At 35.6% G+C, this 12,430-nt stretch overlaps 1 protein-coding gene across 1 annotated transcript; it reads left to right on the top strand.

Moving 5' to 3' along the window:
• The first annotated feature begins 361 nt into the window (after nucleotides 1-361).
• Nucleotides 362-905, top strand: LOC142181815 (GDP-Man:Man(3)GlcNAc(2)-PP-Dol alpha-1,2-mannosyltransferase-like). The gene is made up of 2 exons (XM_075255369.1): nucleotides 362-515; nucleotides 601-905. Exons 1-2 carry the CDS (start codon nucleotides 362-364, stop codon nucleotides 843-845), a joined length of 399 nt encoding a protein of 132 aa, XP_075111470.1. The 3' UTR covers nucleotides 846-905.
• The last annotated feature ends 11,525 nt before the right edge of the window (nucleotides 906-12,430 follow it).

Here is a 12,430-nt window from a genome sequence, read left to right as displayed (position 1 = left end):
GATTAATCAACTTCGGCAACGGATTTTCCAACAAGCCTTGCGAGGAGCTCTAGGAATACTTTGACAATGAAATTCTGCCCCCGATCCCCTTCATAAAATTCATAAAAAAGGAGAGATTTATTGATATATTTATTGGATCTATCGGAACTTACGGGGCTCGAACCCGCATCTTCCGCCTTGACAGGGCATCGGGTGTTCAGGTAATGTAATACACAAAGAGGAAATATATTTATGCATGCGTGTAAATTGTTTACCCCACTGGATTGGATATCTTGGTAGTTCCGTTAGGTCTATGTTTAGACATAGAATGTGAAATGTTTTGGTAGATTATCCATTTCCGTCAATTTAATACATGATTACCATGGTGAAAAACTTCATTTTTGTTTTTAATCTTTGTTGGTGCAGTGATTTGGTCACACTTTTGGGTGGTGCTGTAGCTGGAATCCATTTCATGACAGATGAGCACTTTGGCATAAGTGTAGTTGAATACATGGCTGCTGGCGCGATACCAATTGGTTAGTCATGTTATGTAGTTTCTCTTGTTCTGTATTTAAGTATATGACTTATTTAGTTGACTTCAAGTTTGTCGGTTTCATTCAGCACATAATTCAGCTGGCCCAAGGATGGATATTGTGTTACCAGAAGATTCGAAGCAGACTGGGTTCCTTGCCCAGAGCGTAGAGGAATATGCTGAAGCCATTATTGAAGTCATTAAGATGCCAGAGAATGAGAGGCTGGAGATAGCTGTTGCTGCGAGGAAGCGAGCCTCCATGTTCTCAGAGCAAAGGTTTTATGAAGATTTTAAGGCTGCTGTGCGACCAATCTTTTGTGATGGTACCAAATGATTACAAAATCTTTGTTTCCATAAATACAAGACATGAATTTTGTTGCAACATATTTAAACTTTGTCCTATCTTGTCTTTTTCTAGTTTTCCTTTCTTTATAAATTTTACTTTAGATTGTATTTATACTTTGTCAGTAACTTAGCCTTGAAGTTACTAATTACAGGAAAAAAGTCTGCCTCTGATTTGGCAGTTAGAATAAAAGAGATGGTCCTCCTTTCTTTAGATTTAGCTAAAGTAGATAGTCATATATACTGGCACGGCGGGGCGTTAAAGATAAAGGGAATAATATTTATGGGTCTAATGTCTGTCTGGTGAAAAAAAATTCAATTCCATCTTCAATTCATGTTGAATTTTGTGCAGCTACGTATTTTCTTAGGAGCTGTAAATTTTTCAATCACTTTTGCTGTGATGTTCATGCATTAAGCATATCCGAGAATTCATTTTCATTTTTATTTATTGTTGGGAAGGTGGGAAGGGGGATCTATATTATATTAAAAAGAGAGTAGTGAAGCACGTGGTTAAGCCAAGTAGCAAGCTAAAATTAAGCTACTTGGCAATTTTAAGACAACATAAAAAATTTAAATTAAATGGAAACATATTTAATGGAAGTAGTAGTCCAAGATTTTGTGTAAGTTCAATTTCATTCTTTAATTAATCAAAGCCAATTATTTTAAGATTTAAACTAAAAATAAAAATATTCTCTTTTTAATGACCAAATACTTACACAAAAAAAAAGATGTAATTTTCATTAAGCAAACCAATATACTATAACTATAGATATCTATATCTATATTCTATATTATATTAAAAGGAGAGCAGTGAACCATGTGGTTAAGCCAAGTGGCAAGCTAAAATGAAGTCACCTGGCAATTTTAAGACAACATAAAAATTTGAATTATAAATGGAAACATATTTAATGGACGTAGTAGTCCAAGATTTTGTGTAAGTTGAATTTTATTCTTTAATTAATCAAAGCCAATTATTTTAAGATTTAAACTAAAAACAAAAATATTCTCTTTTTAATGACCAAAAACGTACAAAAAAAGGATGTAATTTTCATTAAACAAACCAATATACTATAACTATAGATATCTTTAATTAAATTTGTGTATAATATAGATTTTGTGTATAATTCAATTATGGTATGTATCCTTTTTGAGAAAGAATCATTGTATATTACACATTAATCTATATTATATTAAAAGGAGAGTAGTGAAACATGTGGTTAAGCCAAGTGGCAAGCTAAAATGAAGCCACTTGGCAATTTTAAGACCACATAAAAAATTTGATTATAAATGGAAACATATTTAATGTAAGTAGTAGTCCAAGATTTTGTATAACTTGAATTTCATTCTTTAATTAATCAAAGCCAATTATTTTAAGATTTAAACTAAAAATAAAAATATTCTCTTTTTAATGTCCAAAGACGTACACAAAAAAAAAGGATGTAATTTTCATTAAGCAAACTAATATACTATAACTATAGATATCTTTAATTAAATTTGTGTATAATATAGATTTTGTGTATAATTCAATTATGGTATGTATCCTTTTTGAGAAAGAGTCATTGTATATTACACATTAATTTTAAGTTAAAATAATAATTCTTTATTTAGTAGAAGCTTTGTATTTGGCCTTATTTGTAAATAATATACAATACTATATCTATCATATACATTACTATAGGTATCTTTAATTAAATTTTGTGTATAATTCATTTATGGTAAGTATCTTTTTTTGAGAAAGAATTAATTAAAATTTCGTTAATTTCGTTTTGTATCTTACAAAAATTTGAATTATAAATGAAAATATTTTTAATGGAAGTAGTAGTCCAAGATTTTCTGTAAGTTGAATTTCGTTCTTTAATTAATCAAAGCCAATTATTTTAAGATTTAAACTAAAAATAAAAATATTCTCTTCTTAATGACCAAAGACGTAAACAAAAAAAGGATGCAATTTTCATCAAGCAAACCAATATACTGTAACTATAGATATCTTTAATTAAATTTGTATATAATATAGATTTTGTGAATTCAATCATGGCATGTATCCTTTTTGAGAAAGAATCATTGTATATTACACATTAATTTTAAGTTAAAATAATAATTCTTTATTTAGTACAAGCTTTGTATTTGACCTTATTTGTGAACAATATACATTACTATAAGTATCATATACATTACTATAAGTATCTTTAATTAAATTTTGTGTATAATTCAGTTATGGTGTCACGACAAACCCGGACCCGGTCGTGATGGCGCCTCTCGTGAAGATAAGGCCAGCCAACTAACCCCAATTCGATATTAAACAGTTAAACAACAGGAAAACAGTCTAAAACATGATAAAATAATCCAAAGTAGCAGATAATGTCATAAATACGCGAAAGAACAACCCAACACAGCCCTAAACCGGCGTTTCACTAGTCATGAGCATCTACAAGTTCTAATATAAATATGAGAAGTCTATAAACTATTACAAATTGTTTGATATAGAGATAGAAATGACAAAGAGGGAGAAACACGAGTCTGCGGACGTCAAACAGCTACCTCGTGAACTCCGAATGTCCGCCGGGAGCTCTCAACTCGCACTGGCAGGATCAGCAACGCCTGAATCTGCACACAGGGGTGCAGGAAGTAAAGTGAGTACTCCAACTCAGTGAGTAACAAATGTAAATAAAGACTGAAAGCAAGAAATCACATAAGGCACAAAGCATTCTATAATGAAGCAGTAAAACCATTTAAAATCAGAGAATCAGTAAAAGATAGGTAAAATCCTTTAACTCAAATGTGTTTTCATGAAAAGCCTTTTTCAATACTTAAGCAGGTAATTGACAGTCAATTATGAAAAGTAAGCACATAAAGGCTCGTCCCTCGGGCACAGTATCAACAAATCCGCTCCTCGGGCAACATCTCAGAACAGTGCTAGCCCCTCGGGCAATCATATAGAACAATACCAGCCCCTCGGACTCAATCTCACATCACAATGGGTACCCGCACTCACTGGGGGTGTACAGACTCCTGAAAGGGCTCCTTACGGCCCAAGCGCAATATCAAGCCACCTCGTGGCATCATCACTAGGCCCTTGGCCTCATATCAATCAAGCCACCTCGTGGCGTACATGTCTCAGGCTCTCGGCCTCATAATCAGTATCAAATGTTTCCTCACAACATAGGCCCTCGGCCTTACTCAGTCAAAAATCCTCACAAGCAACTCAGGCAATAGTAAAACAGTGATTCTCAGCCCAATTATCATTTAAAAGGTCATTTAGGTATTAAAACTGAGTAAACATGGCTGATTATGAAAACAGTGGAAAATAACATGATTGAATTCAAGTATAAAGTCAAAACAGTGAGGAAATATCAATAAAAATCCCCGAAGGGTTCAAATAGTTGGCACGAAGCCGAAATATAGCGTTCAGCCCAAATAATGATGATCGCAAATAGATTTAAGTCAAATACGTGGTAAAATCATCAATCGGGACAGACCAAGTCACAAACCCCAATAGTGCACGATCCCACACTCGTCATCAAGCGTGTGCCTCACCTAAATATAGCACTACGATGTGAAATCCGGGGTTTTAAACCCTCAGAACATCTTGACAATCATTACTCACCTCGAACAGGTCAAATCTCTAGCTCGCGACGCCGTTGCCCCTCGAATCGGCCTCCCCTCGCGTCGAATCTATCCAAACCCAGAACGAGGACGTCAAAATATGCTAAGGGAACGAAGCCCAAGCAAAAACAATTAAAATATGACACAAATCCCGAATTTACCAAAACCCGACCCCACATCTCGGAATTCGATAATTTTTACATCAATAGATTCCTTATCTTCCCATGAGTTTATACATATCAAAAGTTCTCAAATCCGACCCCAAATGGTCCTTCAAATCCCCGATTAAAGGTCTAAGTTCACAAGCCCTAGTTTTCCCAATTTTCACCCTTAATTTCCATAATTTCTAGCTCTAATCCGTGAAATAACACCATAGGAACGAGTTTTAGGTTCAAATTCCTTACCTCAATGAAGTTCCCTTGAAATCCCTCTCTCAAATCGTCCAAAAAGCTCCAAAGTCGAGATAAAATGGTGAAATAGCTCAAAATTCACTAAGGCTACAATTTATACCTTCTGCCCAATCATTTTTGCATCTGCGGCTCTTTAACCGCTTCTGCAGTACCGCATTTACGGTTATTTCTCCGCTTCTGCGGATATCACTTAGTTTATGATTTTTCCGCTTCTGCTATCCCTCATCCGCATCTGCGACATCGCCGATGCGGTCCATCTCACCGCTTCTGCGGTTCCTGACTCCCTCAGCATTTTCCGCTTCTGCGGCTCCTCTTTCGCACGTGCGGCGTCGCACCTGCAGTCCCCAATCCGCAGGTGCGAAAATACTAGAAGAGCAAAGTTCAGCAGCTGCAACAAGGTTTCAACTCCCCGTCACCCATCCGAAATCATCCTGAGGCCCCCGTGACCTCAACCAAAAGTACAAACATATCCTAATACATTATTCGAACTTTTTCCAATCATCAAAACACCTCAACAATATCAAATCACCCAAAACACCTCAAACAACATCAAATCACCCAAAACACATCGAATTCAAGCCAAACTTTCTAAAATCTTCCGAATTCTGCTTTTGATCAAAACCCAACCAAACCACGTCCGAATGACTTGAAATTTTGCACGCACATCCCAAATGACACAATGGAACTACTACAACTCTCGGAATTCCATTCCGACCCCTATATAAAAATCTCTTTACCAACCGGAAATCGCCAAAATCTCAACTTCACCAATTCAAGCCTAAATCTACTACGAACCTCCAAAATTAATTTCGATCACGCTCTTAAGTCACAAATCACCTTCCGAAGCTAACCGAACTATCGGAACTCACATCCAAGCCCTCTAACACATAAGTCAATATCCAATTGACTTTTCCAACTTAAACTCACTTTAAAGAGACTAGGTGTCTCAAATCTTACCAAATCCTTTCCGAACTCTATCCGAACAACCCGATGCTACATAACATGGATAAACAAAGCATAACAAAGAAGAAATAAGGAAAACGGAGCGGTAACTCATGAGACGACTGACTGGGTCATCACATATGGTAAGTATCTTTTTTTGAGAAAGAATTAATTAAAATTTCATTAATTTCGTTTTGTATCTTACACATTTATTTTAAGTTGAAATAATAATTCTTTATTTAGTACAACCTTTGTATCTGACCTTATATGTGAACAATATACATTACTATAAATATCATATACATTACTATATGTATCTTTAATTAAATTTGTGTATAATTCGATAGATATCCTTTTTTAAGAAAGAATTAATTAAAATTTTGTTAATTTCGTTTTGTATCTTACACATTAATTTTAAGTTGAAATAATAATTTTTATTTAGTACAAACTTTGTATTTGACCTTCTTTGTGAACAATATATATTATTATAGGTATTTTTAATTAATTTTTGTGTATAATTCAGTTATGATAGGTATTCTTTTTTAAGAAAGAATTAATTAAATAAATATTTTTTATCTTACATCTATAATATATTAACGGAAATGATATTATTAACAAGAGGACAAAGGACAAAGACAAGAAAAATTAAAGTTTGGTGGTTAACAAAAAAAATAAACGAAGGTTCAAAATTCAAAAAGCCCAAAGCTAAAAAATGAAGATCTGTATCATTTCTTGAGCACATTCGCTCCTACACATTGATTTACACATACGTTTTTTAAAAATTAGGATTTCAGATGCCTTAAAAATTGATTTACTTCGATAGTTTTTTCTTAGAAATCTTTATTTAAGCAACTTTTATTTAGGTTTGGCTTCTCTACATTGCTTAGGGTTTAGCTTACACACAAAGTACTGCAAAGTGTAGCTCCAAATTATAACTATATCAGCGAAATATCAACGTCCAAAATAAGTTGGAATTTGAAGGTTTGTGTTGTTAGATTATGGCACGTTCCAGACCGCGAGAAACCAAAAAATCCTAATTCAATTGAATTAATTATTCAAGATGAAAGGTGCATACTCTTTTAATTATTATTATTTTTTCGAGTTGTGATGTATTTTCTTCAAGTTATGCGCCTTACTAACTTAACTTTCTTTTCAAATTTTTTGTTTTAGGGAGATCGAATTCATGCAACTATGGGAAGAGCTATTATTAAATAATTTATTATTTAATTATTGAGTATTGTTATTGTCTTATGATCCTATGGTCTTATGTATCATTTTCTTTAGTTAATATTTTTAATTTGGTATAACTATGTTATGTGGCAGTTCATCAGAGGTGACATTTTAGGCTTTTTTTTTCCAGCGCCTCACTCCTAGAATCTTGAAGCCAATTACGTATTTCTCTGTTTTCTTTATATATGATTTACTCTCTGTCATTATTGGTTACTGTATTTGTGTATTTTATTTTCATATTGTTGTGATTAATTTGCCACAAGTTTTTATCATATTTGAGTGATATTGTCGTGTTAGAGCTTGCAGATTAGTGAGAAATGGAGAATACTAATGGATTATACTAGCAATCTTCATCTGCTGCTGGGTGGACAACAACAGTGGCCAAAGAACCAGAAACTGGGGAATTCTATATTGAGGTAGTATGCAACTTTTTTACTTTAATGCAAAGTTGGATAATTTATTGCAGAGAGCATAATATAAGCTAGATGCATTGAGAAAGTCTAAAAAGATATCGCCTGTAGTGACATGGAACAATGGCCTGTGACTATGTTATCTGCAGTCCAAGTGCATAAAGCTCATCTAGATTCTGATGTTGGCGTGATGAGATCTGTTGGCTTCCTAGAATCCAAGCTATTGATGTATTTGAATATATTTTATTCTACACTTAATCAAAATATCTGAAAGTCTGCAATAATTTTAGACGCCAACTAAGTTTCCTTCTAAAGATCATTCTGGCATGTCTTCTTCATTATCTCATCATTAATAGAATATATGTTGTCTCTCATTTCCGTCAAAAATTATCGCCCAAGGACCAAAAATTCTTGAATTTTTACTCATGCCTTTTTGTAGTAATAAACCTCAATACAGAGGACAACTTATGGAAAATTATGTCCATGAGCATTTGCTACAATAATGTTCTCTTAGCCACATGCTTCATATCAAGCAAATTGTACAGCATTATTATTTTTCGTGGAACATTCATATCAAGCAAATTGTATAATATCATTATTTCTTATGGAACATTTATTAGGAGATGAAATGAAAGTTTACCGGAGTATTAATATGTTTTTAATGTTTGATTGTAAAGATGGTATTAACACTAACATATTAAATTTTATGGTGAAAATCATTCTTTTTAATTATCCGTGCATGTTTATTTGGTCTAACATGCCCATCACGCCGGTACTAATACTAGTTTATTTATAAAAAGAAAGAATGATAAGTTTATGGAAGAATTTGGTCTAACATGTTTTTTTTGGACAGTTTCCTTGGCAATAACTGGAGTTACTGGACAATAATAAAGATGGGCATTGCATGGACTATACATACTTCTCATATAGTTTTTCATTGAATAAATGAAATTAACGGTGGAAATTATATCTGACAAGGGAAAAAGTTTATCATAGTGAATAAATAAAAGCTTCTAACACTTCTAAATTTAATTTTCATTTACATGTAAAATTTTAAGTTTAATATCTTAATTTCCATATACACTTTTAGAAATGACTTTCTTTTCTGAGACCAAAAATAAAAAAGGAAAACAGTAGCTTATCTTATGTATTTGTTGGTTGGTTTTATGTTTATGGGAAACAGTAAGATCATAGAAATTCAGATCCCATTATGAAAAATATATTGGAGGGTAATATCGGGGGCCCCCATGTGCACCATTCATTTTGCAAGTGAAGAAGAAGCAGTGTTCCAAGTGCACCAGTGCTGATTACACTGTTCCTCAGCGTCAGCGACCGTTAATTTCTGCAGTCTTCACTGTCCAGCACTTTTCATGGTAGAGGGTCTTCAACTCCTCATTTGAGGAACCAGAATAAGGGAGGAGACAGTAGCTGTTTCCAAGTCTTTGGGGGCTTTCAGCAACAGTATGTTTCTTTCTTTCCCTCTCTTTTCTCGTATAACCAATTCTTGCTACTAGATGGGTACATTTCCAGGGTGTTTGATACACAAACAACTTTCTTCCTCGAAAGTCGTGATGGCGCCTACTAATGAGAGCTAAGCAAGCCAACCCTTAACTATCTAATTCCTTACCAAATTACTTCCTTTTAACAATTACGAGCAATAACATAAAAACAACAGAACTTTAAATAATTAAGCGGAAGATAACCATGAAATATCTGAATGCTACGTCTATTACAACTTTTAAAACCTCAAATACCCCAAAACCTGGAGTTACAGTGCCACAGACTGTCTAAGAGTTTCTACATACAAGGTCTGAAGAAATGTAATACACTGTTTCTGAACAAAGGAAATGAAACAGGAAATAGAGATAGAGGGAGACGCCAGGGCCTGCGGACGCCTACAGGTCTACCTTGGGTCTCCGAGTGGACTGAAGGAAGCCCTCCAACTATTGTCCGAAAGCTACTCCAGGATCTGCACATAGTGTAGAGTGTAGTATCAGCACAACCGACCCCATGTGCTGGTAAGTGTCTGGCCTAACCCCGGCGAGGTAGTGACAAGGCTAGGACCAGACTCCAGATAAACCTGTGCAGTTATATAACATATGGCGGAAAAGTAACAAGTAATAAGCAATTAAATCTGGGGAAGGGGAACATGCTTCGAGGGTAGCTGACAAAACAAAATAACAAGGAAGCTAACAATTTAACTTCTAACACAGATAAAGAGAAGTAAAGACAGCTTTCACTTTCAGTTTCCATCTTGTTGCAAGCGTGCAACCCGATCCCATTTCTCATATCTTGTGGTAGGCGTACCACCCGCTCCCATTTCATAATATCTTGTGGTAGGCATACCACCCGCTCCCTTTTCATAATATCTCACAATTTCAAGGAATCCCAGCAAGGGAAATAATCAATATAATAACTTCCCGGCAGCTCCCTTTTACAGTTCATCACACAATCACAAGAAATCCCGGAAAGGGAACATAAGTGATATAATAACTTCCCGGCAAGGGACAAAAGCAATATAAAAATTTCCCGGCAAGGGAACAACAATACCGAAATAGTCATCCCGGCCAGGAAGAATCAGCTATAACCAATCTCACTTAGCTGGTACTCAGTTCAATTAATGGAAATGCTCAATCATATAAGATCATTAATTAAAGCATACAAAGTGTCATTCAAGAACAAAACAACTTTCAATTTAAGACTCACGGTCATGTTTGATACCAACGTATAGATACTCGTTACCATGCCTATACGTCGTACTCAACAAGAAGCAAGTAGCAAGTATGACTCAACTCCTAATCCCTCAAGTTAGGGCTAGACCAAACACTTACCTCGAAGCTTTGAACACCACTCAAGCCTTAATTATTGCTTTACCCCTTAATTCCACCACCAATCCACTCGAATTTAGTCACAAGTTGCTTAATTACATCAATAAGTGCTAAATGAATCAACCCCAATGCATGAAAATGAGTTTTCCCAAAGTTTTACCCAAAAAGTCAAAATCACCCCTGGGCCCACGTGGTCGAAACCCGAGGTTCAGACCAAAACCCGATTATCCATTCCCCCACGAATCCAAATATATAATTTGTTTTGAAATGGGACCTCAAATTGAGGTCCAAATCCTCAATTTTAGAAAAAACCTAGGTTTTACCCAAAACACCCAATTTTCCCCATGAAAATCTTTGATTTGAATTTGAAATCATGTTAAAAGATGTTAAGGAGTGAAGAAAATGAGTTAGAAATCGCTTACCAACGTTTTGGAGAAGAAAGGTTGTTTGAAAAATCGCCTCTTATGTTTTTGGGGTTTTGAAAAGTGAAAATTAGCTGAAATTCTCGTTTATTTATACCCCTCTCAGACCCTCTGTGCGGACCGCAACCGCAAAGGCCTCCCTGAAGACCTGCAGTTCAGCACCCTGTGCGGACCACACAAAGGCGACTGCGGCCGCATAGCCTCCACCGCGCTCCGCACAAAGGCGACCGCGGCCACGCTGGCTCCTCCGCGGTCGCACGCGATTTCTCGCGGACCGCACTAAAGGGTTCAGAGACCTACAACTTCCTGAACCTGCAACATCTGACTTTCTAAGCCTAAGGCATCCCGAAACCTACTTGAAACTCACCCGAGCCCTCGAAACTCCAACCCAAGTATACACACAACCTCAAAAAATACCCTACGGACATATTCGTGTAATCAAATTACCAAAATAACATCACGAGCATCGAATTAAACCTCGAGATCAATGAAATTTCTCAAAACGCTTTTAAACATCAAATTTCTCAATTAAGGTCCGGATCGCATCAAACGACGTCCGTTTTTAACCAAATTTCACAGGCGAAATGACTTCCTGGCCACTTAAATTTGTAGGGCTTTTGAAAGCCGATACACAAACTTTCATCTTTCCCATTTAAGCACTCAAACTCCTGAAACCTATAACTAATAAATACCTTTGACCATTGACTATGCTAATGTGGCAGTAGCTTATCTTACGTGGACATAGTGCATACAAATCACATTCAAATGGTGCACGTATCTATTATTATTCATTAAAAAAGATTGTAAAATAAAAAAAACCAGAAACTATAAGGAAAACAAAAAAAGAAGAAGAAAATGGTGGCTGGGTTTATTGACTCCGCCTTAATCCACCGATTCCTCCAAAAAAGAGAAATCAACCATGCAGCTAGACTGCCGGAATTTTTATCAATTCCTATGGGAGATAAATTGAGAGAAAAATTGAGGTCTATGAATGTTACCGGAGGAAGGATTAGATCTGAAGGCCTAGCTCCACCAGCTCCGACGACGGAGACGACGAATTTTTCGGGGGAGGCTATGGGGAGAATTACAGTGAATGATGCTAGGAAAATTTTGAGGTTTTCTCAGTTGGAGAAAGTGAGATTGAGACTTAGAGATATGCTGATGAACTCCATTTCTTACTCTAAATTCGTTGAGATCTATAGTGAAGTTTGTAGCAATAGAGAACAGGGTTTGGAGTTTGCAAAGATGTTGGACGATTCAGGCAGCGTCATCGTTTTTGGTGACGTCGTTTTGCTCCATCCCCATCAGGTAAAAGTTGCACAACTATGGTGAAGAAGAAAATAAGGGAAATAGAAGAAAAAGTAGAAATTAATAAATTTATTCCAGCACATCTATGGGGTTTGTTTCCCTTGACGTGTAACAATCTAATTGGTCATTTCTGACTGGATGGACACGTATGTGAATGTGTAATACACACGCGTAGGATCAAGGGTCCAATGTGTTTATTAGTTAAGGGTTTCACGAGTTTGAGTGTTCAAATGGGAAAGTCCAAAGTTTGTGTATTGACTTTCAAAAGCCTTACAAGTTTAAGTGGCCAGGAAGCCATTTCGCCAATTTCACAGGAATGACTCAAGTCATATATAAGACATGTACCGGGCGCCGGAACCAAAATACGGGCCCGATACCATTGATTTCTAATCAGTTTTCATTTCAAATTTCCTTAAACAATTTT

The sequence above is a fragment of the Nicotiana tabacum genome, chromosome 6 (assembly GCF_000715075.1).
Source record: "Nicotiana tabacum cultivar K326 chromosome 6, ASM71507v2, whole genome shotgun sequence".
In the NCBI taxonomy this organism is placed as follows: domain Eukaryota; kingdom Viridiplantae; phylum Streptophyta; class Magnoliopsida; order Solanales; family Solanaceae; genus Nicotiana; species Nicotiana tabacum.
Note: the sequence above shows the minus strand (reverse complement) of the source record. Positions and strands in the feature narration are given on the sequence as shown.